General features: G+C 34.7%; 1 protein-coding gene across 3 annotated transcripts in view; it reads right to left on the bottom strand.

The window, feature by feature from the left end:
• The window catches only part of LOC136820233 (uncharacterized), a 47740-nt gene extending 22179 nt beyond the window's left edge, over positions 1-25561 (bottom strand). The window contains exon 1 of one of the 3 annotated variants that reach the window (XM_067076425.1): positions 25508-25561. In XM_067076425.1, the coding sequence (XP_066932526.1) occupies positions 25508-25522 (15 nt within the window). In that variant the 5' untranslated portion in view covers positions 25523-25561. Of the gene's footprint in view, positions 1-3071; positions 3153-11363; positions 11615-25507 lie in introns of those variants that run through there. The other 2 variants (XM_067076421.1, XM_067076423.1) reach the window with 2 other exon arrangements.
• Between the last annotated feature and the right edge of the window lie 934 nt (positions 25562-26495).

Below are 26495 nucleotides of genomic sequence, written 5' to 3'. Positions count from 1 at the left end.
TCAGTTTAGTCTACACAATAGACAGATCCAGGCTTTTAGGCCTTAGGAGTTTTACGCTCGAAACGAAGGAAGATATGACGTAGCCTATGTTCAGTTAAGTTCTAGCATTTCTTAAAACTATTTTGATCATCTTTGGTGAGCACCAGAAAACTTTGATTGTCCTTTACAGGCAAATCTTATTTGTAAATCTTACCAAAAAAATCTAAATCTTTCCAAAAATCATAAACTTTTTAACAGAAACAATCTCAAAGTTAATTACAGCTGTATGCCAAATGTTTTAAGCATCATCTCCTCGCATAACAAAAAAATTCCTCAACTCGAATGAACCAGACCCTCAAGACGACTAATAATACAATGCAACTGCAAAAGAAAACGGCAAATATCTTCAAAAAGAAGCTATCTACCGATGTAAAGTCAAAGAGCGCGAAACAAATGCAGAAAACTTTTATGTCGGTCTAACAGCAAATGCTTTCAAACAAAGATGGTACGGACATAATTACACCTTCAAGTATGAAAGCAAAAGAGCGTCAACAGATCAACATCCAGCCACGTTTGGGACATGCAAATCGAAAAGATACAACTAAAATTATCATCGGAAATTATCGACCACGCCCGCCCGTATGTCAACGGCTGGAAAAGATGCAACCTCTGTCTCAAAGAAAAATTTCATAAAATTATTGCGTATTGCTTGATCTCGTGTAAACAAAAGATCTGAACTTATTTCGAAATGTCGCCATAACGACAAATTTATTTTAAAGAACTTCAAATTCAAATCGGTCTCCCCGGAAAAATCATAAATTTTATTTTCAATTCTTTTTAATGCTTTCATCAATGTTTTTATTACCTAGTTTATTGCTCAAGTTATCTTTGTAAACAACAACAGAGAAATCTTTTAAAATATTGATAAAAATCTTTACCATAAAGCTTTTAAAGAAGATTTCCTCTTAAGAATAATTGTCGGCTATGTTTAAGAATCTGCCTTTGGAAAAAAAGATGATCTCCTTTTGAAAAAACATCCAAGATCAAGAATCACTTTACCACTGACTGCAAAGCATTTTGAATACACTGCAATATTTAACAACGTTCATGAAATAGACCACGCAGAACACACAGTAGTGCGGGGGAGACATACAGCTCCTCACTATCCTCATTAGGTCTATCCGCCTCCTAAGCGAGAAAATGTCTTAATTCAATTTTCTATAGGAGGTATTAGTTCTGTCAATTAGACTGACTGTGCACACGACTTGCATTTGACTGAATAGAAAATCTCAACTTAACTCGCGTGTTTCAAGCCAGGTAAATCAATACCAAATAACCTTTTATGAACTTTAATATTTGCTAGAGAAAGTAGAATCCAAAATGACAGAATCAGAAATTCAATAAGACTAGACAATCAAACAACGATACTGAAATGAAATATTAAGTCAACTCAAAGTCGATTTTTTTTGTTTCACGTGCAGAAAAAGACTTTCTTGATTAAAACTCACGTTATTGCAACCAATAACTTTTTAACTTGAAATCGAAGCTACCAGCGCTTTAAAAACTTGTAAATGTAATGCGATTCTCCATTTTGGAAAAAATGTGACCTTTTCGTACGAAGGCTTAGCGAGGATAGTCTATATATGAATCCTTAGAAAAGGAGATTTTCCTTCTCAAATAACTCAACTGTCATCATACGAAATTTAGATGTCAAAAAAAAGAGGTGGAAATCTTTACATTCTTAAATCCTTCATAAAGAGACACTTTGAATTATTCCACTTATAAGATTTTAATTGCGGTAATGAACTACCTCAAATTTCTGTGTATCCTTCTATGAAAAACAAGAAAATGATAAGAAATTAGTGTAAGTTGTTTGAGATTCTAACTGATAAAGTTATCAGCATGTTAAAGACAATCTTTAAAAGGAAGTTGCACTGGGACGACGTACAATACTTTACCAACATGATTCTGTTACCACTTCTTCCGTCTGCTAATCAATAATACTTAGCATGTACAGGGCCTGTACACATATCCTATTGCACCTTTTAACAGTAGCTACTTTCAAATCAAAATCAAAGTTCAAGTAGACTGATAAGCATTTTAAACAAGACTATAGCCAATAGGGACGGAAACGGAAGCACACAGGGCTCGCCATTACCGAAATGCCGACGTATTTTTCTTGAATCACCATCGACACCAACAGCTAAAATCCTTGATTTCGTCACCACGTTTCACTTTTGAAACCAAAATATCATCTTATGTTTTTTCAGACACCAAAACATCGACACAAAGAAGCCAATTCTGACACACCGTAAAACCGTACCTATAGGTGCACTAACGAGACTGCCACTGCAAAATAAAACACTTGCCACTTTTACATGTTAACAGCCCCTCTACCTCCACTGCAATTCACATACCAATGACACACCCATACAACAAAAAACTTGTCATACACGCATAAGGATTATTTACTAGTACTTTCGAGCGAGCGATCTGGGGTGGGTATCAGGTTAGCGCATATCGATTTACTTGTACTGCAAAGAAAGTCGTGTGACTTGACGCCATGGTGCACTGTTTTGAATTAAATTTCGCACGATATTAAATATTATGTATATGAATGTTTATTTATTTTTCTGACAACCTTTTTGACTCCAAAGTTTAATATCAAATCATTTTCAAAAAATTATGAAATTGGATCATTGGCACCGAAACAGTTATGAAATTGACCCCAATATCGTATACCATTGAAGTGGGCTAAAACATCAAAGGAATTTTGCAGTTACTACGATAATACACCCCATGGCAAAGGACCGCGATTTAGGTCAAGCTTAACTCATTCAATATTGTTTCGTTTCTCAATTAATTCAATTCAACCAAAAAGTCCAGCTTAACGTTTAATTAACGTTATTTGGACGTTATGAATGTCAAATGGACGTTGTTTTGACGTTGTTTTGACATACATTTTCAGCAAGACAGTGACTTATAAAGAAAGGAGTAAAACCTTTTCACAAGACCAAACGTAAAAGCCCTATAAAATGATAAGAAAATTTACGAAAAACGCAAATGAAAAAATACCTAATACTACTTCTTACCTCAGAAAAGGGAACTGGAAATTCTTGTAATTCTGAATTTGAGCAACGTTGCCTTGAATAAGACATGATTTCTGCACCAGTAAAATTACTAACTCTCCATAAAAAACGAATTATAAATAAAACACCGCTATAACCTTTTTATCAGATCCATGCTAAACTGTAGCCGCCACCTGATATGTAGTACAATGCTAATGACCCTACCTAATTATACATTTATTGCAAGTTGAAGTTGTCAAAAAGAAAACAATGAATCGTATTGAAAATGAAAACAATGATACTTAAAGAGCACAATACAATAGCTTTGTATTTGAATCATTTTAAGCTAATTACGTCAAAATGATGGAGAAAAACTTCAGTATCCAAATCTATTTCTTCCCTAATTCCAATAGAAAAGGAAGTGGAGTAATTAAACAAAAGCATTCAACTAAATGTGTATTTAAGAATCCTACAAGCTTTTTTTTATAAGGAACCTTAACTTTGCTCTGAGCCTGGAGTTCCTTATTTTTACAAAGAATTTCAGCCTCAAAGTTCCTTATCGAGTTCCTTATTTACGTAGCTGCTAAGTTTGGATTCGCAAAAATTGGATTCCTTAAAACTTGTTTTCTTATTCTCAGCCTGAGCAGTTCCTTAACAATTCCTTATTTTTTGGACCATTTTCAGCCCTGAGTTCCTTATAAACGTGTTCCTTATAAAAAAAACGTGTATTTATATTCGACCTGATGATTATATACAGTATGCTATTTTCCTAACGGAGGTCTTAACGAGCTATCCTCTGCATATATGTTAATTACATCCATAATTTATTCCATAAGCATTTTCATGATTTTAAGAAAATATGAAATCATACTTAACCGAACTTGATTACAAAGGTTGTAACCAAAACTGCTGGTATAAACTATTACTTCAGATGCAAACGCAATCAATTGAGCTATTTATTTGAGGGAAAATTCTACGCAATAAAAGAATAAAAGCAACTCTGATTGGAATGCTTTCATAAAAACTTGTAGCAATATTTATAATGTATATATCTATAAATTCAAAATTACGAAATTTCCATTTTGTTTTGTCTGATTACTAGGTAGGAACATGTAATATCAATTGAACGAGTAACTGACGCTGTTTAAAGGAAACTGTATGTAACGACGGATTGCAAATTTAATTGTGTCATTACCAAGGTACAAGGGGTAAATCACTTTGAAAGGATTTTCTGTATTCTACGATGTCTGTGCTATTTTCATGGAATTTTTAGAGCTTTTCTCTATGTTCGCCTGGGTTGCTAACTATCTTTTGAAACTCTTCACAATAACACACGTCAGGATTGAGCTTAATTGAGTTTTATTGCGTTGAAATTTCCCTGCCAGAACCATATCAATTTATACATGCAATCATAATATGGTCAGTCGCGCACCTGAAGAAATCCTGCTTGACTATTTAACTGGACCCCTTCTGAAAAAAAGTCTTCCGTTCAAGAAAATTTTGCATTCCCATTCTAAAACCGTTGTGTCAATACAAAGCGACAGTAAACGTGCTCAATAGTATGTAATATTTAAACGAAGATTTATTAAATCTCACCGTTTAAAATCTTTCAAATAACATCAGTCTAAAATTTCAAGTCAACATACGTGAGTCTAGAGAGAGGTAACTCGCAAAAATTTGATGGGAGTTTAGTTCTGATATTCTTCTAGACGATCCTATCGTCTTTACAAAGTCTACAAGGTCACTATCACTAAAAAGAGAAAAATTTCGAAAATGGAGGTTAGTCCAGGGTAGAGTAATTAATAGCGGCGGTATTTACAGTGTTCCAAACTCTACTACCACTATTTTTATCCGTAAAGCGCTGTGATAACTGTTATTTGTACAAGTATATCTCTCCGCGTTTACTATGCCTCTGACGGACGATAGCATTGTCAACTTTCATCACGGACTCTAAAAGCAATGAACGACAAAGAAAAAAATCCTTACAGAAATGCATATTTTTTATCAATATATACAGAATTTTACCATGAGATATGAACTGGCAGCCTTTTAGCAACATTTTACAAGCAAATTTACAGGCCGACCTAATTTTTAGGTACGTACATGGCCAGTTAGAATTTAAATGTATTATAGCCTCGATTTTCTTTTACTTTTGACTGAAAATTTGCAACCATAACTTTTGCTACTAAATGCACACGTACTTCTTTTTTTTAGAAGTAGCACCCAATTCATTTTTTTAAATATCACACTTTTTCCAGAACAAGATGTTATATCCCTTTTCTCTTAAAGCTTTTACTCATCAGACGTGCATTTTTTTCAACTCTGGATAGTATTGTACCTATAGTTAGAACACTAGTGAAATATCCCATTTTCCCGTTAGATTATAGATAGTATCTAGATTCGGAGTGTTCACTAACTGGCTGCTCAAAACGTGATAACAAAATCATTCAGGATAGCATATCAGTTAACCTTTTGACGTCTTTTTATAAGAACATAAGGCTTCAATGGCCATAATATTAAGAATAGATTAAGAACATTTTAAGGCTTTGAGGACTTTGACACCTGATTTCTTAGGAAAACAGACGAAAAAATGGTGAAAATAAGAACATTTTAAGAACATTTTTAGGTTTAAATCTTAAAAAGTTAAAAACAGCCGAAGAAAATTTTGGATGTTTTTATAAAAAAAGCGTGTATGTTAACCTTTGGACACTGTAATAAGCCGTTGATAATCTAAAATGGAAGTGACAGATTTCAAGTCGGTTCCTGATGCCGGGGATAAATCAACATTGTTACAAAAATAAAAAAGATTGTGGTACCATTCAATACAGCATGGCCAAAAGACTCTTGTCTCAATTTGAGGATCTTACTAGTTTTCCGGCATCTAGTGTTTTTTTTAAAGTTCATAGTCTGCCCGACGGTTAAGACACGCCTAACTAAGACTGTTAGGATAATCGAATTTAAATACTGTAGAGCATAAAGCAATTTTCTACGCTTGGCTAGTTCTTTTCGCAAAATATATTAATATTTTCAAACTTGATTTTCCCTGACACTTCTCTAGAAATTTACTTTTGTTACTGAACTTTTGGTAAATTAGGTAACATCTTTTTGATGTGCTTGTGTTGCACATATAGATATCTTATATAAAACACTAGACAGAGCTACTCTGTATTTCCCGAACAACTGCAGGGGAAGCAAAATAATGCGCCATTTTTGCTAAAAGTATATCACAGTTCGGTACCGGCAATTTGTTCAACCAAGCAAAAAAAACCTGAATATGGCGCGACGAGGCGAGAGATAGGCTTGATCGATCAAATTGCCGGCACCGAACTATGGTCTACTTATCAAAGATGGCGGATTATTTTAATTCAAATAGGGACGGAGTAGCTCTATCTAGTGTTTTATGCAAGATATCTGCGGTTGCACATAGCAGTCATTGCCACATCAACAGGTTTTGACGTAAATTTGTAAAACAGTTAAATTGTTATCTGATTTTTAAAGATAATTAAACCAAAGATAATTATTCCAAAAATTCGATAAAGAGAAAATCAGGAAGCGAAATCTTTGAAAATTATCGAGTTTCTTGCCAAAAGATAAGCTTATTCAGTTCCGCTTATTAAACTCTTAATCGAAACATTTAATGACTGACATAGAAATGTTGAAATGCAAAATTCTTGAATTCTATCCAAGAAAATCAAATTAAAATACTAAAACAAGGCGACACATTTGTGTGTATGGTACACGCATGTCCCACGTATGTGTAGCATGTAGGAGTGGAAACTAATGATAGGAAGTCATAATACACATCGAAAAATTATATCTGGCATTCTTAACAGTTCATCGAAAATTGGATCAAAAATAATTTTGGAATGAAAAGAGAAGAAAAAAATTATAACCTCGTTGACAAGTGTGCATTTGTATATCCGTAACTAATTAATGATTGACACCATTAATATTTCCACATGTGTTCCCAAATGGGTGATATTCTGACGCCAGCCAAGGTTCCGAACAACATCCGTGTATTTCGTATATGTTATTTTCGGATTATCTTGATATTATAATGTTTATGTAAGATTAGAATTGATGTTATTATCAACCCCTTTCATCCTGCTTTTATCCGAACTCGTTATGGATAAGTTTGAAAAATATGTGTTTTGCCCAGCCCACAAAACCTACGGTAAACAACGCCCATCATTCCCAATCTGATAATATCTTTCTTACTGCATGAAAAATGATTCCTGGGTCAGGTATTAGTAATGTATGTGATGTTGAATGGCCCCCAGCGGTTGGCGTAATGCGTGAATGGGCTTTTAAATTTGCGTTAATGAATAAAAATTTTAAAAACTGCGTTACTACGTGAATTGGAAATCTTTGCGTGAAAAGAAATTGCACGAATGCGTGAATTTGGAATTTGGTGAAGAATGCGTAATTGCGTGAATTTGAAAGTTCGCTGGGGAGCCTCAATAGTGGCATTAGTGCAATCGATTGTTAGAAAAGTAGAAAAGACTATTCAAAAACAAAATAACCAAAAAAATCCATGCCTGTATCATTCTTTTAAAAAGAAGGAAGCTCCAAACAATCTTCAAAAGTTTTCTTAAAAGCCACATTATCTAGTTGAAACAGTGACTGATGGGTTGGATCTCGATAAGGGCGTTATGGACAAATTGATGAAGAGTAGGGCGTTAAAAGTTTATATATTTTGAACTCACCCTCAGTTTCTTTTCCTTTCAACACGGAGCCAATAGATTGCCAAGAAATAAAGCCAAAATCGTTTTAAGTTTTCCTTTTGGAAAAAGTGACGCAATTCAAAATTGGAATTATAAATCCAATTTAGCTATAAATTGTTTAAAAAATTTTTCCAGCACGCTGTGCAAAAACTAAAAATTTAAGTTCCATCATTCAGATAAAAAACTGCGAATTTCCAGTATGTTTACCGTGAAGTTTGTCTGGTCATTGAGTATTGATAAATGGTAGATTTTTTCTTCTACCCGAAATTTAGGGCGTTTGAAGGACTTTTCTATACTGTATGGAATGACCAAAAAGCTTGTGAACTCTTCACATCGTGAACATCCTAGTAGGCTCAAGTAGCAGACCTAATTAAGAAAATTTCAAAATTTATTACCGTTTACTTAGAGGTACCAGAGGACACCGTAAAGGCAAGATACACTAATCTGCTCACTCAAACAAATGAAAAAACTCTTACAGTGAGCTCTCGCTTATTCGAATTCGAATCTTTCTATAATTCGAATTAATTCTCAGCCTCGTCAAATGCTCTCTTTAATTCGAATCTTTCTCTAATTCAAAGAAAACTTTTGGTCCCTTGAAGATCGACAGATCGACTTAGAAAGAATCAACTGTACTAAAAAAAGACACTTCGTCATCACCAAAAAAGAACTTTAGCGTGATCATACGTACGTCAACCAATAAAAACTATGGATTTTCCGGGTCTTAAGTGATGCGTAGCCAGAACTGCAATTACGCCATTGACGTATTGAATGATTATATATCACTTGCAAATTGCATTAAAACAAAAGAGTGGAATGTGACGTAGAAAATGGGTGTAGGCTAATGAGCATTTATTATGGAGATACTTATATATCTTTTATCGTTCTACTGTCAAAACTTTTTAGTTATTAGTTCAGTAATTCCAAGAAAAGCTCAAAAAGCTTAATCGCCGTTGAAAAATCAAAAGGGCAAATCACAAAATTAGTATCTGGGAAAGCTAAGAGTTTTTCTGTCTAGCTAAATTTGAGATTGGCCCATTTTGCATAGTGAAGAGGGTTCCATCTACATGAATTAGGCTTAATCTCAAAATTTAGGCTCAGACAAATAGAAAAATTCTTAGTTTTCTCAGGCAATAATTTTGAGATTGGACCTTTTGATTTGTCAACGGCGATATCCGAAAAGAAAACTCTTGGTAGCTTGAAAATCGAAATAGCGAGACATAAATATATTCGTTTAAAATCGATAAAAATCTTTCTATTAATTGGTACTTTAGACGATCCTATCGTCAATACAAGTTCATTAGAAAGGGAATAGTTTAGGAGGCAGGATAAATTTGAAAACGGAAGTTAGCCCAGGGTGGAGTAAACAGTCACGGAGATGTTTGGCACAGTATGTTCTTTAAGCTCTTCCACCACTTTTTCCGTCTACCGCCCATTTACCGCCTATTTTACATATTTTTTCGTATGATAACATCACCTTTGTTTACTTTAAACGAATTGTTTAGGCTTATCTAATGGTCTATTATCGGAACATTAGATAATTGAGTAGGTATTACCCCCGACAATATGTCCCGTCTTAGTTGGAGGAGACCAATTAGCAGATAATATGACGTGCTTTCCACCATAACTTAGCTAAGAATTTGCACAGGAAAGTAATCATTGATCGTTTTTGATTAGCCTGTACATGCAATATTAATTCAATTAGTATTTTTATCATTATCAAACCTTTCGAAACATACAAAGCTAAACTGATCTAATTTATGTTTCTAGACTATTTCGGGGGTTAAACGTGTCATTTACGTAGAGGTATAAAAAAAAGAGAACATGTCAGAACATGATAAGAATCTTACTTGTTATCGCCAATGGACCCACACTTTTCGCCTACTATCAAAGTATTCTAACAGTGGTCAAAAACAAGGTTTTTTGTCTTAGACGGGAAAATGGTTTTCACAGCAAATTAGCATATATTCTTGAAAGCTTTGTGAATCATGCAGAATTTTGAGACGGAAAAGTTTCTCTTTATATACTTCGCTCAGACGGAAATCTATCTGTAATGGAAAACGTTTTATCGCGGATGTAATTGTTCACACATCCCCTTCTCACAGACCCACTGGAACCCTTTCCCACTGGAAAAATTTGCCAAAATATCGTCCCCGGTGGAAAATTATACTCCAATTTTTGTTCTCACTGAAAATAATCAAATAAACCAATCTTCACTGCAAAATATGGTGTTCTGACTTGAAAACAAAGGAATTTAAATCCCCACCTATAAAAGAATATGAGATTCAGTCTGTTATTTCTATCTCCACTGTGGCCGAAAAAATTCTACCGGGTCTGTGAGAAGGGGATGTGTCCACCATAACTGTTCTCAGTCTTGAGCAGTTATAATATCAAATATACTGCACTGGTTCATTCATATCATAAATCTTACGTGACTTGTGAGATGCAATATTTATTTGAAGGATATATTTTCTTGTCATATTTCTTGACAGGTGTCAGAAATTAGATAATGTTATGAATTTCGTATGTAATCACTACTTCGATTGCTAATTTGATATCTGAAATATTGTGAGTCGTAGTTCAATTTTAAACTTGAATGTATTGACTTAACTTTCGCTTCTGTCAGGACGATCTCCTTTCTCACGTACTTTCTTATCGATAAAAATCCTGGGACGCTTTTCAAATGATCTGATTTGGAACTGCCGCCTTTCGTTTGGAGGAAAAACAACAGTGCTAATTTCAACCTCAATCTACTCAATGAATGTCGATGACTCTGCCGGGTTGAAAACTTTAATAGCAGTCCCTGAGGGAGGGTACTACCCTTGCCGACCGACGAGGCTGTGCCGCTGAAGTTCGAAAAATGGACCCTACGTAAGACTTGTTTTTTTGAAAAAAGTGACTCTGAATGAAACCGAAATTCCAAAATTTCCTCAAAAATTTCCTATTTTTGTCCCATATTCTCCCAAGGGCACTCCCAATTTTGGTGTTTTTGCGACACTACCTGAGACTCATGGAATTGAAAAAAGGTACTCTGCGACCAGCGGCACATCCTCGTACCCCTTTTTGCCCAAGTACGGGTTATCAGTAAACAAGTGGTTTCTCAAACTTCTCAAGTCTCTCTGAAGGTACTGGAACTACAAAAAGGGCAGACAATCTTCCCTTAAGGATCGCAAATATTTAGTCTCTCTAAGGATCAGTTTTGGCAGTCCACTGGCCCGCACATACCCGATACCTTCTCACGGCTTTAAGTTAGACAAGAAAATTTAGCAGCACTGAACAGATACAAATTTTTTTAGAACAAACTATATACAGTAAGGATACATAAGGCTTTGTTGGCCAAAATATTAAGAACAAGTTAAATACCATTTTAAGGCTTTAAATTAAAACCAATCTCTTAAGAAAAAGCACAATCATAATACTGCGACAAATCAAATGCAAATAAGAATATTTTAAGAACATTTTTAGGCTTAATACTCGTTAGGTTAAGAACCTGAACTTTTTAAAAATTTTGACTGCTCTTATAAAAGGACGTGTACACAACATTGAATCGCATATGCAAACACATAATTCTGTAGTTAGAAGTACGAATGAATACCTGATGTGTTTTATTTCTTCCATGACATTCTGACATCAACGAACCTTCTATGATACTATCCAAAACAGCCATGTAAAAAGATACCAACAAATAACAACAAGCGAAAATTACGTACAAAACTCAACATAAACGTACCCTTAACACGATTGAAGAGCCTAAAAATACTCTAACAGAAAACAATTCTCTTTCTTATCAACAATCGAGATTATTATTGGATAGAGAATCATTAACGATGACACATACCAACTCCTGTTAATGACATGTTGCAGGTTTTAGTAGTTTTCAGTTTTCATACGCAATAATGAATGAAGCTGAGGAATGTGGTAAAAGGAATGTACGGTATGTGGTAACCAGTATGTCACAGTCAAGCGTGCACTGAACTATCCATTGACTCTTAACCTTTCTTATGATAGGATTGAGAGTTGGGTACTGGCTATATTAATAATTGGTGTAAATAAATTGGTGAACAGGATTATCTGGTAACTTCTTAATGACTTGTCATTAACAGGGTAATTATAGGATTTTAATGTATGTTTTGAAGAAGGAAATGATATACGAAAAATTCAAATCTGTATGTGCCAATGCAAATTATTTTATAATATAAGGAAATTATGTTTCTGAGAATTTCAGCCAAATTTTATATTCAGAACATTTATTATTTACTTGTCTGAGAATTTCAGCCAAATTTTATATTCAGATTTTGCAAAGTTCACATGAATTTTTCTTGTTTGCTTGTTTCCTTGTTTCCTTTTTTGAAGCAATTGCTGAGTGTTTTGTCTTCAGTGCTAGAAACGGTTCGAACCCCTCACTTCTTCTAACGTTCTGTTCAGTTCATAAAGGTGATCGTGTCGGGGACCCCCTGAAAACAATTAAAAGACTGTATTGCTAAAAGTCCTAGGTTACGGAGCTACCTGACTCTATCTATCTATTTCACAAAGAATGATAAAGTAGTGGCCACAGTGTTTCTAGGAATTTACCAAAAGGTATGTCAGCTAGTAATGATACACTATTTCCAGCAGGAAAGCCAAATCCCAAGCCTGACAGGCTTATTTTCTGATGACGCAAAAGGACACACGTTTACTAATCCAGCAAGTGGTATACTCTATCCAAAAGTAAACAAAATTACGGATGGTAGAGTGAGAGCCAGCGTACTTGTTTATTTGTTTGCATGTTTGTACAGTATTGTAATGCTATGCGAGGAAAAAATACAAAATTGACCCATATGTTAATGACAAATATGTCACGTAAAGTAGATCATCGTACTAAAATTTAAATATTGACATTTTGGGTAATACTCTTGATACCTTTCGGGCATGTACATGTAGTTTTGAAATCCTTAGTGAGAATAATGCTGGCTCGATGCTTCCAAACCTTAAGTTTTACGCTAAGATTCAAAAACCAAACTGTGAAGACAGTTTATTCAGCATGTTCAATGAAAATAAAATTATGGTAACTATGGTTATTAAGATCTTATTTAGATGAATATCCTTCTCACCCCTAAATTTAACGTGTGATATAAAATGACCGTCATATGTGGACATTGAAGAGGAATTGACTTTCTATTTAGTATATGCCTCGGGTATGCCTCCAGTCAGAATTAAAGGTAACCATGAAAACTATTTGAGATCTTAGATGAAGAAGACTTGTTCACAATTTTGTTACGTATTTACACCTCGATACTCATTCCTCTTTTCTAGTACCAACTGACCTTTAGATGACCAAGCTTTAGCAGGCCATCTAAGAGATGATATTTTAGACGGTTGGTACCCTTATGGTAGCACTACTCAATGTGGGACAATTAGTAATTCAATGAAATTTTCCTTTGGAATATTTTCACCAATATCGAGTAATGCTACCATTGGGTAACACTTGTCCAAAGACACTACTTCCAAGTGTTTAAGACTCAACTTCATCCACTAAAACGGTCTGATTAAATAATCTTCCCTGGTAGCAAAAATTCTGTTCCTGTTGGCCAATTCGTTTAATTTGAAATCTACACCATTAAAAAAACAGGAGACCGTATAACCACATTATTGATTCATCCCAAAAGCTAAAAAACATCTTACAAGTTTTCACTCAGACAGGGTTCCATCTTTCTCCCACCAAGAAACAGCTAACTCAAAGAGTTACATTTTCAGTAGTGATTAATAATAAGTGAGAAATCTTGTTTCGGATATGAAATAGGGTTTAAAGTGGAATTAAAGGCTGAGAAAAAGTAAAATTGAAATGTTGAAAGTAAATAAAAGATGAAAATTTTAAAGTATCAGAAAGTCATAGTCAGGTCAGTGATGGATGAAGGTAACGAAGCATTCTGGCAAAATGTGAATTTTCCTGTAGCAGATTAAAAAAGAAAAGGGGGCAGGCTAGAAAACAGATTTGGAGATTTGAACGTGATGTCACTTTTGCAAATATTAGAATACCCATAATCCCATGCTATAGTGTAATCCCACGGTAAAGAATTGCGTATTATCTAGGTTTATTGATCTACGGCGTAGATTTGATATGAGCGCATTAAGCAAGCCTTTTTTGAGATATGTCAGTTATGCGATGTCAATGACGTATTACACCCTCAAGAGCCAGGGCCGATAAAGGATTCTGCGACGTAAAGAGGCCAGTGCCCTTAAATTCAAGGAATCGTTAATCATTTATATCTTATATCCCCGTCAACGTATCTATCAGCGTCATCAATGCACCTTTTCGACCGTAGCCGCCAACTGCCGCACGGGCATTTTCTTGTCCGTTTTACCACCCTGAAACGCGTCGCAGTCTTTTTTTCACGCCTAAAGACGATGGTAAAAAGTTTAAAAAAGGATTAGGCCGAGTTTAGGGTGGTGAATTGAATAATAAAGTAGCACGCGTCTGACCGCGCCTCGGACCGCGCGACTACGGTCGAAAAGGTGTAAAGTGTACGAGATCAGGCAAGCACTGTGTTCGAGGGAGGCTCTATCGTTGAATAATTTTAGCATAGAGAAACTTTTGTAAAAGGGCGTGGCAAATAAAAAAAAGTTTAATCAACAAGATACGTTCTGATTTTGAGGTTCAAAGAACTAAAATGTATGTTGCAATACCTGATACAAATCGTATAATTTAAAGAGACTTAACAAAATATAACAAGAACGTGTCAGAAATGAGTCGTGTTTTTGAGAGGTGACCTTATATCAACAGAGACAGATAAACTTACAAACAAGAATTTTTGTGTCTCTTGCACGTGCAGAAGCAAACTTTGAGGGTTCAAAGTATAAGAGGGAGAGCTATCGTTTTAACTATTTTTCTTATGCAGGAGTTAATACTCTCCGTCAATATCTCCGGCAAAATGAGCTGTAAAACAGTAAATTGTTTTTGATGACGTCATATCAATTGTAAGCTCACATTTCCTACCAACGCGGGATTTTCCTATCTCTTTGACTCATAAAACCAGTTCAAAAATCGCTTTGTCACGTTTTGACAGACAGTATGGCTGTACACACTGTTGATTCAAATAAACGTCAAAAAATTAATAAAGATTTCTCATTTGTCCTTAAAAAAATCCGCAGTCGAAACTTTGAATTCTTGGAATTTGATATTTCGATTAAAAAGAAGACTCTGAAATACCAACTTAAAATCATTATCATACATTATTTGCGAAAGGCGGTTTATAAACAGCATATCAATTTTTCAGCCTTGAATTCAATTTTAGAGCAGGTTCTGACTAGGAGGAAGCTTCTCTGATTTGATTTCCAAACCAAGATTAGATAAAAATCCAAAACTGAAATACAGAAAAAATCCTATAAATTTATGTGGTTTGATTATTACGAAACACAATCTTTTCTCAGAAGTAATATTCAAACATCATTGAATTTCGTATCCGAAACCAAACAAGCTTTCTAATTAAGCGGTAATGTTGGCAATTCTCCATGTCTCGGGTACTAATTGCTTTAGTCAAGGAATATTGGCGTTGGAAAAAAAATGTTTAAAAACTTAAAGTTATGAAGTGCGATGACATTCAACGAGTTAATGAATAAGTTCTCATTAAGTAAGAAACTTAGACTTCAAACCGTAACCATAATCTTTTCCCGAATGTTGAGGTCGTGACATAGAACCTTTTTAGTATCCGCGTGGTAAAATCCTGCTTGAGGTCTTCTTGCAGCTTATTATTTCAACGTATCACTTCCGACTTCTTCTAAAGTGCTTCGCAGTTTTCGTTTTCCTTAACATATCAAGTTTTTCTATCTCTAGACCTCGAACTTAGAATAATTAAGGCATTCCTTTTTTTTTATCGAAACGTAACAGCTCCCTTTTCTCACTCCGAAACGTTCTGGAACCAATATAAACACTCTCGATCCGTAATGTAAACCATACAAAACCGTAACGTCTAAACATGGTCTTAGGTGGGTTTGAGTTCTAAAAGAGGGAGTGATGAGTAGGTTTACTAAAGTTCGAATGGCACATACGTGGTCGCCATAGATTTTCTCCCATGTAAATCCATTTAAACACATGGTTACTATGGCAGAAATACACAAATCATGAGCAAAGACAAATTAATCGCGCACAGCTAAGTACATACTAAACTCCCCCATTTTTCTAATAATAATCATTATTAAAACTCATTAAGAGTTAGAAACATTGTTCTAATTGGACACTCACAATTATCAAAGTATTCAACAAAATCTTTGATGATATAATGAACCCCCATAAGCCCAGACGTAGGTATACCCTATACAATTATCCTATTATGACATTGATATACGCATTAATAAACGTAGTAGTCAAGTAGGTGGGAAATAAAATACCTTGGAAATTCTCACTATGGTTATGGGAGTATTGAGGGTTTATAAGTAGGAAAGTTTGCGACCACAGTCGAGGGCGACCCAAAGGCTCCCTTTTCTATAGCTGTCTACCCGAAGGTAGGTAGGGGAGGGGCGCCACTCCTTTCCCTGGATTTCCCCCACTTACCTTTGATCCGTCTCTTTAATTGCTGGGCATCAAGCAGATAGGCATTAAGTATTATTTTTGGGAATCATTGGTATGACCCCCGGGGGGGGGGGGTACTAGGTTTGCGAGGTGACGGGTATGTCCGAGCCGAAAATCGAAAATCGACCCTTTGAGAGACAAAATTTTGGTGATTTTGGGACCCTTTGAGAGACTTTTTCCAAAATTTTGGTCCATTTTTTCCAAATTTTGGTTTGATTTTCACCAAATTTTGGTCAAAATTCTTGGAAATCGTGACCCTTTGAGAGAGAAATTTTTGAATTTTGTGATTTTGGGACCCTTTCAGAGACTAACTTTTGAATTACCCCTTTGAGAGACTTTTGAGGAATGAGAAAAGGTACCCTTATGGCTCGCACATACCCGGCACCCATTTTGCCTAAGTACCCCTCCCCCCGGGGTATGACCCGGCTGGGGATCGAACCCACAATCTTGCGCACCGTAGCTGGATTCTCTACTTTCATGCTACAGTCACTCGAGGGTTTATACAAGTAAGCTTTTATCGAAGCTTGTACTTTTTTCTCTTAGACGAAACGACGAAAAAAATGTTGAGAATTTTTCTAAGTGTGTATATTAGCAACCAATGCCTTTGACACGACGACTAATTATTTCTATACCCTATCTTGATACCTCTATAAGTTTTCTGTAATTGAATAAGAAGATTAATGAATAACAGTACTTATAATGTCCTACACATTTTTTAAATCTGATAACCGTCAGAATAAGCCGTTAAGCGCTCATTTCGAAAATTTAAATGCTTAGGGTCAAGCAAAACATATCTAAGCACATTCAATAGCCATTTGGAAAATTGTCATACTTTTTTAGTAAGAAAAATGCAAATCCAACCAGAATCTTGGAATCTTGGGGAATAAACTAAGCTCCCTAAGCGAGACATCGAGGTTACAAAAAGTATACTGAAAATCTAAGAACATAGTAAGAACTGAAAGATTTCACAGGGTCTAGAAACATTATCTGGAAGAATAAGAGAGCAGCTTAGAATGGTCTAAGAACACACGCTTGTTTTATGGAACAATTTTATAACAGAATGAGGCTCAAATTGGCCTGTGATTTAAAAATGCTGATCTCATGCCTGTATTTAGTCATAATAGGTGAAGAAAGTAAGCATGTTAAAAGCGTTTAAGAAAATTTTAACTTTCAGCCCTGAAATCATGAAAAATGTAACCAGCTGAGTTTAAGCAAAAAGTAAACTCGAAACCAGTCCCTTTAGCTCGCTTGTTTTATTCTGATATTGCTCACGAAAGTTTGTATATCAGGCCCATCAGTAAAATCTAATAGTGGTGCAAGAGGCTCTGGGTACGAGATTGAGCCCGAGTGAGCCAACAGTTCTTTTTTCAGTTCAGGCGTCCTAGACTGTTATTTTCCCTTTACTTCTTGAATATAAGTTATAAGTATCCCACCCCGTTCACGTCAAAAATCACTTGGAAGAAAAAACTTGAAAGAATAAAAAAAGATATAATTTTGAAAGCACTCCAGGATGAGTTGTAATCAGTAGCAGATTATCCAAAATAGCTTTTCAGTGGTTTTGAAGGGCTAATTTGAGAATGTTATTTTTATCAAAGAATAATCGTTAACGATTAATCGAGATGTTGCATGATGTTGGAGATCATCATTACAGTCCTGTGTCACAGCTCCGGTGGAACCCCGCCCCACTAGAAAATTTGGCCAATATTTCGTGCACGGTAGGAAAAATACCCTACAATTTCAGACCCACTGAAAAATTGACTTTCTTTCTCATGAAAATCCAAATCCAATGGAATCCAAGTCAAAAACACAATCCCAGTGGATTTCTTTAACCTAGGATCTAGGAACAATAGAATTTCTAACCTCCTTGGGATTTCGATGATAGGAATTTCATCCCACTGTGGGCTTTGAGACATGGATGTGGACATGGATACCGCGTTATTTATTGCACGGTCCAAACATTTTCAATCATTAATTTTTTAACCTTATTATTCATCAAAATAGACAAGGTCGTCATTGTAGAGAGCCTCAGGAGTGGGTTAACCTTTTTAATCAGATGCTTTTCTAAATACAGACATAACAACCAGTAAACAGATCTTCGAAGCCATAACCATTAATCATTTCATTATGGATCTTGAAATAAATCATAAATGTCGCATTTTGAAAATAATTCAAGCTAGTTTGATCTATCTTTATACTTGGGGAAGTATAATATCGAAATTAAAAGCGTGGAAAGTCATCGTGGTCTATAACCCAATTACTTAGTCCTAATTAAAGTAAGTACAAAACAAAACTAGGTTTCATTTAGTCTGAATTGCAGACCTCTATAGATATACATCCCTATATATACCTATATATAGCACATTAATCCAATAATAAGCATCATTGCAAAGATTAAGTAAGAAAACATGTATGTTTGTGTTAATGTAATCCACCTCATCGTTGTGAAGCTTTTTGTCTCCTCACGTCTACATCTTACTTGTCTTGGCTAAGTTAGTTACTCAAACATAATTTAATAAACCAGCAGCTTAACCCTTTAAGACTTTGCGTCCCCGATGAGTGTCCCCAGGGCAAAAATGCAAAAAAAGTCGATGTCGTCCAATTCTAATGAAACTACGAATATAACACAATTAAATGGTGTAGAACTGAATGGCAATATTGTTTTTTTGTTTATTTGGGTCTTATAGGGGGTAAAATTGGGGGTTTTGGGCCCAATTCCGGGCTTTTGGGGCAAAAAATGACCCAAAAATCAAGTTTATCAAATTTCGATGAAACTTTCCACTTTTGTCCAATTTTTCATGTAGAATACAAAAACAACATTCAAGTTTTATGAAAACCCCCTAGATACCCCTAGTATAAGAGGGATTTGGTCCAATTTTCGCATTTTCAGGGTTTAAACAAGACCCAAAAGTCGAGCTTCTTTAATTTTAATGAAACGTGAATTTGCAAACATTTTTATTGAATAATTTAAAATTACACTCAAAATTAACCCCAAGCTTGCACCCGTAAAAGGGTTTTTGTTTAAACATTAGACTGTCAGTGATACAAAATAATAATCAGAGGGTCCAATTTTTTACTGCCGTTCGTATTTTCTATTTGCCACTGAAAAAAAAAATGAATGTTTGACCTATTTGCCATCACATTTAGCTTTATTTTCTGAAAGATATCAGAAATATCATAAGAATATACTTTGAGTTAAAAAATTTATAATTATGAAAAACATCTTTGAAATATATTTTAATTACACGCTTTTTTTTTTATAAGAATGGTGTAAATCCATTTAATCATGGATATTCTTAACTTTTTTGGGAAAATCATCCTAAAATATTCTTACAGCATTCTTAGGTTAGGATCCTAATTCAGACTAGATTTAACATTTAATACATAGTCTCAAGCATAAGATTGCATTTTTGTGAAAGAGGTGAGCCTTACTTGGGGGTAATTGACAATTTATAATTGAAAATGCTCTAAAAATGGCATTCTTAGCTTGAGTAGCAAAATTCTATGATGGTGATATTCTTAGCATATTCTTAATTTTTTGGCCATTTTCATCATGGACATTCTTATAAAGTGTATTCTTATAAAAAAAAAGCGTGTATTCATCTATGCTATTTAATAAAATCTAGTTCAAAATCGAACTTTCAATAAACTTAAAAAAACCTCCGGCAAATAGGTCGAGATCTCTCTTGTCAGCAAATGACGACACCGGCAAAGAAATCGAAAATGCTCTTGTCGGCATTTGCCGACAGCGGTACGCAAAGGGTTAAGACCAAATATTCCAAACTGTTGATTCAGCATTGCCCTTAAAATTTGTGTTGTAGTATTTAAAAATATGTCGATCTTTTAACAAGGGACTGTCTAAATGGATGTGGGCAAGTGGGTCGACTGGAAAGGTTTAATGAAAGGTTTTATTTCGCATCACGTGATCTAATTCTAGTAATCTTATTCGTCAAAAAAAAATTTTATCAATAACTTCTCATCCTTCTTCGGGGGTTCCATAGAAACACACCCTAAAACATTCACTGGACTTTAAGTACCAGGAGGTTCATAATGACAAAAAAATAACTACATAACTATTGCATCAAAAACAAAAAAAGTTTCAAGTTGTCCACTTTTTCTTGTGGTTATTACACGCTTTTTTATAAGAATGGTGTAAAATCCATTTCATCATGGATATTCTTAACTTTTTTGGGAAAATCATCCTAAAATATTGTTACAGCATTCTTAGGTTAGAATCCTAATTCAGACTAGATTTAACATTTAGTACATGCATCTCAAGCATAAAATGGCATTTTTGTGAAAGGAGTGAGCCTTACTTGGGGTAATTGACAATTTGTAATTAAAAATGCCCTAATAATGGCATCCTTAGCTTCAGTAGCAAAATTGCATGATGGTGATATTCTCAATTTTTTTGCCATTTTCATCATATGGACATTCTTATAAAGCGTATTTTTATTAAAAAAAGCGTTTACTGCAGACTTGGTATATTTTCTCAGAGACGCTTTTGTTTACAGATTGTATTGACTCATCGATTAAGAACGTAAAGTATTTCATTTCACAGTGAAATTTTAGATTTGAATTAGTGTCCAAAGATCACCGTGTTATACGCACTATTTAGTAGATTAATTAAGTAAGTCTGCAACTGCTTAGATTTCCGGAATGTCCAACTTACCCTTCATCTTTATTTTAACTTTAACTTTAAGCAGAGACGCCTCAAGTAGTATTTTAAACCAATTACAAAGTCTTTGGTATGACCCAGTCAGGGATTGAAATCTTGCACACCGTAGCCGAATGCTAAACCTTTGCACTATGATCGATTAAATACGGTATCACCAAAAAACAAAGCCTAGCGAATTAACACGGAACAAAAGACCACACCAATTACCGAAGAGATTAAAGTCTCTGAGTTTAATTTATAACTTTGGAGAAAATAGGAGCTTCAAAGACTTTCCGAATACATCTTAGCTAGTCGAGTTTAAAAAAAAATATATAAAGCTAAAGGAGCTAAACCAAAGGTTCTACCAGATGGAAAAAACTCCCTATTATGATGAAAAAGTCTGCAATGGTCAACAGTTTATATACACAGAAGAAACCTCACTGGTGGACCCAAATTTGAGTATTTTGAATTTGATTTTAGAGGACTGTTTTTTATGGGTTGTTACAGGCCATATATTTAAAATCAAACCTGAATTAATGAAATCAAAATAAATTATGAGCTCACCTGGTATTTGGTAGTGAAATCAGTGGCCATTTGCAAACATACATTTCCAACCATAGTTGAATCACCCGTAGCATTTAATGTAAAATTTTCTAGTTCCTCAATCTTTCCTTCAAGTAGTAGTGAAGACATCATCAAAAACAAATTGAAACAAAACTCATTTCGTTGCTTCAACTTTACTGTACGCAAATTTGAAAGATATTGTGCGTATTTTCACTCAAAGAATATTTTTTTTCGCTGAAATCACATAAAAATGTTTTTTTTTTAACTCAGATGACGGCACTTGAATTTTCAACGGTCAATGATTGCTAAACCGTCTAAATATTTGAACTTTGAAAGTCAATTGTCTCTAATGTCTCTACAAAGCGTCTCCAAGGCCTCCTCTTACTTCCCTTTTACACTTTGGTTATCATGTTTGTTTAAATAGCGCCTACAATGGTAGAAAGGAATTTTGTACATTGACGATTTATTTCGGTAAATGTAGATTTTGGCCCTTTGATTCAAAAATATTGTAAGACAAATATTTGCAAAAAAGACGAAAAACGAAAGTTGTGAGACAAGAACCAGAAAACAATGACATTCTTTTTGGGGATTTTCAAGTAAATAAATAATTTTTTAAGCGCTCACAAGATTAGTTTTGATCAAAAAGGGAATTTCAAAAGCGCTGGTATGCATACGTCATAAGGTAGCTTTTGAAGACAGATATGAAGATAAGGATACAGATGAAAGGGTGATTGTTGCAGTTTGAACTTTTTAATGAAATACAAGCTGTGATAACAAATATTAGAAATTTTGCACCGAATGGCATACTCTTTTTAGCCAGTGTAATAAGTGTTTCAGCCACTGCAATAATAGCGGCATCCACCCTCACATACACTCGTTGTCCGTTAAGGTAACTGAAAGTTCTTTTTCACATACCGTAAGTTGGTCTAATGTCAACATCCCTCTTCTAATTTCGACACCCTCCTTTAAAGATAGGAATGATCAGAAGGTCGGGATCACTTATAGACAAAAGATTTTTTCAATCTGAAAGCTAAGCAAGGGAAAATAGTTTCCATCAGCAATCCCGACCTTCCTATTATTCCTATTTGTAAAGAAGGATGTCGAAATTAGAAGAGGGGTGTCGACATTAGACCAACTTACGGAGTTACCGAAGAAAAGAGAAGATAACGTACAAAGACGTGCCTGAGCAACTCGAGCAACGTGTCGAAGAACACGGACTTTTTGACACACAGGAGTAAAAATATACATGCGATTGTTAATAAACGATCCGAAATTATTGGTAAAGTTTCCAGAACCTTTGAAGAATACTCGATGACATTCCATGCGTTCGATAAGATCATTGATAAACATTTTTAATAAATCCTTAATTTTTTAGATTTTGGGCACTATCAAACTAGAGAAAGAACAATTATCCTTCAATCAAACCATAAAAAGCGAAAAACAAACATCTTGTTAACGCAGAAAATTAACCCCTAAAGATGAAGGATGCAAATAAAAATGCCAAAAAGAAATATCGTCAAATTCCTTCCCATTTGTGAAGTGAACACCAAGCTTAATTCAAAGGATGCTTTATCACATCACCATGTCAAAAATAAAAAAATGAAAGAAAGTTTCCTTTTCAAGTCAACCTTACATAAAACCATTAACAAGGTTAAGCGAAAAGAAAATCTGGCTTTTCCGTGTCTAAGCTTTTACCATCATTCTCAAACACCCATGCTTTAAAAAAATTTACAAATTGTTTTTTTACAGTACTAGTAGTAGATTCAATATTCTAATAATGATTATATTTTCTTGACCCCTAACGCAATAGAGAGCACCCCCTTCAAGCATTACAACAACACAAATCAAAAACCATGTGAATATTTTTCTTATGGTTATCTTAGTGTTTTTGTTGGTGACAAGCTGTTTTCTCAATGACTAGTACATGTTGTACTATCACGAGCTCTCATGGATTTGCTCTTGAATCATAGTAAAGCACTTGTCATTCCAAATTAGCATTTTTGAGTATTAGAAAATTATTTTATAAAAGCTAACTTGGTTATCGCCCGTCAAAAATACCTTTGTGTTGTCACTATAATATTCTTAGCAATTTCAACGCACGTTTTTTTACGTATCACTTGATGATATTCTGATAAAATTTTGCAAGATTCTAGTTCTGGAAGGAAGATAGTTCTTTTATTTTTTGATGTTCTTATAACAACGATCGCTTACATACAAGTCGAACGTGGAATTGTTTGATTATATCAATGGGATTCAGGTCTCTATGATAATATACTACCATGGTTACTAAATTGCGAGGATCTTTTATATAGCAAGAAAGTAGAATACCAGACTTGATCTATAGATAAGGGCAAACTCACAAAGCAATCTCCCTAACAAGATCAAAATTCATACTATGATCGAGGGCCATAGAGCGTGGGCCCTAATTGTCACTGGCAGGAAAGGAGAAAACTACTTTCATTTATGAGACCTAACTTGTGAAATAGTTAAAATTTAGAATTTGTCTTATTTGTCTCAATTCAAAAAAGGTGAATTTGAAAACAGAAATCAATTAATCCCGAAGGAATCAAATCATAAAGATGTTGCGAAAGATATAGGGATTTTTCCTTAGATGAAGTTTTTTTCCGGGGGCACCAGTGTTTCTTGACATTTCAACAATGCGATGCACTTTAAAACCGGGATTTTCGTCTAATTGATGATAGATTGAGGTTTGGACGATAAATTTCCGTCATTTTAAATCAGACACAAATACAAATAGTGCCTTTTAAATACATAAATAACTATCTGGAGTTTTGCCCGTCTTAAAACTGACACCTTCCGTCAAAGTTTATGAGATTTTGTTGAACAATACAGGGTGCTCAATAAAAAATCTCCTATTCATATATTAATCGTGGAGCTAATAGCACAAAACGTTGAAAATAAGTTGAGATTTTAGTTGATATAAGCACAAAATATTCCATAAGTTTCAAGCAACAAAAAGTTTGAGGTCAAAATGAAGCCTCGTACAGATTTTATCAGGCCCGTATTTTCACTATTGACACCGCTGTGTCACAGACAACACCCCTGTCTCAGTGCCCCGGTAGAACTTTTTCCCTCAGTGGGGATGAAAATTTCTATCAAAATGCCAATGGGGATAGGAAATCTATTGTTTCCAGCTCGAGAATTCTAGTGGGGATGGTTTTGGAGTGCAATTTTTTACATTCAGTTTTCAATGGGGATAAAATCATAGAGCAATTTCGCAGTGGGAATGAAATTGTAGGATATTTTTTCCACCGGGGACGATTTTTTGGCTTATTTTTCCACCGGGGTGGGGGATCCACCGGGTCTGTGACACAGGGGTGTCAGACCCACTGGAAAATCTTGCAAAAATTTCGTCTCCGGTAGGAAAATACCCTGGAATTTCAGCCCAACTGGGAAATTGACTTATAATTCATCCCCACTCGAAATTAAATGTTTAAAAATTGCACTCCAAAACCATCCCCACTGGATTTTTTTACCTTTGAATAATAGAATTTCTATCCCCATTGGGATTTAAATAGGAATTTTTATCCCCATTGAGGAAAAAAGTTCCACTGGGGCTGTGAGACAGGGGTGTCTATAGGGTAGAGATTTTGAGAAAACATATCAGTTCAAAACTTGTCGAAAATATCTGACCCGTGTCAAAATTTATGCTTTTTAAAATGGCTTTTGTATCCCTTGAGGGACTTTCAACGGTCTGAAAAAGGAGCCCTTATGGCTCACACAAATGCCCAATTTCCTAAGTTTACTGATCGTGTCCATCTACTCTGTCAAGAAATGTGAAATAAAAAAAGCGGACACCCTGTCCTTCGGAAATACCCTAGAAGCCTAAAAGTAAAGTGCCTTTTTCTGTAACGTGAAGGGTTGATATTACGATATGACGTAAGATTTTAAACCTTTACGTAACACTTAACCGAAAAGGTTAAAAGTAAAAGATTTTAGAATTTACGTAACTTACCCGTCTTAATTCCATAAGTCGATAAAAAAGTTATGTATGCTTTTCTTCTCCTTTCTACTTCCTTCTTTGTCACATCAAATGTTGTCTTGTGATTTTGATGATATGCACACGTTTCGATGATCTAACCGAAAAATTGATAAGGGTGGGTTTGATTAAATTACAATATACATGAGATTATTCATTAAAAACATAAGGGCTTGTTTTGTCAATCAAATACATGACATAAAAACAAAAGAAATGTAATACAATCTGTTTTGTTTAACTAATTTTTTCTGTGACCCATAAACAGGCAAATCCTCATCATTTTAACGTTTTCGTCGACTTGATGAAGTGTGATTATGTAAATTTCGATAGAAGCCAAATATTAGTTTTTGATAAAAATTACGTTTTTGTAATTTTCGTGCGGGGGAATGGGTGGTTTCACACTGAAAATTACAAGCTAATAGGCTTAACGTGTATAATCATAAATTTTTTTTGTCAATAAAACAAAGAAAGTCTAGAAAAGAAAAGCATTTTTACGGGAGTTTCTAAACGTCGACCAGAAATGACGACCAACGACCGGCGACCACGACCAGCGACCAGATAAATTTGGGTTATCGAGTTTTTTCTCTTTCTCCAACGTAGAGTGTCTCTAATCATTTGAATATATTTAATACAGGGTGTCCCTAATTAAAGTATCGAGTCGAAACACAACTATGAGTAGAAAGTTTTATGTGCGTGTTCACAAAATTGTATTTTAAGCTCTCCCTCTTTTTTCTTTGTCATTACGATTAATTTATACCTTTTGTAATAAGCCTGTGTGATGGAGAACGTTCTTATATTTTAGCTATAACACACACAAACTTTTCTACTCAATCGCATGTTCAAACTCGATACTTTAATTAGGGACACCCTGTATTGAAAAGTAAGCTCACCCCTGTCTCATCTAATTAAAGCCACGTGCCAAATACGCTTGATTATGGTGTCAATTTCGATCCTTTTGTATTAT

The sequence above is a fragment of the Clytia hemisphaerica genome, unplaced genomic scaffold (assembly GCF_902728285.1).
Source record: "Clytia hemisphaerica strain Z4C2 unplaced genomic scaffold, Clytia hemisphaerica genome assembly, whole genome shotgun sequence".
Taxonomy (NCBI): Eukaryota; Metazoa; Cnidaria; class Hydrozoa; order Leptothecata; family Clytiidae; genus Clytia; species Clytia hemisphaerica.
The sequence above is the reverse complement of the archived record's forward strand: the minus strand, read 5'-3'. Positions and strand labels throughout refer to the sequence as shown.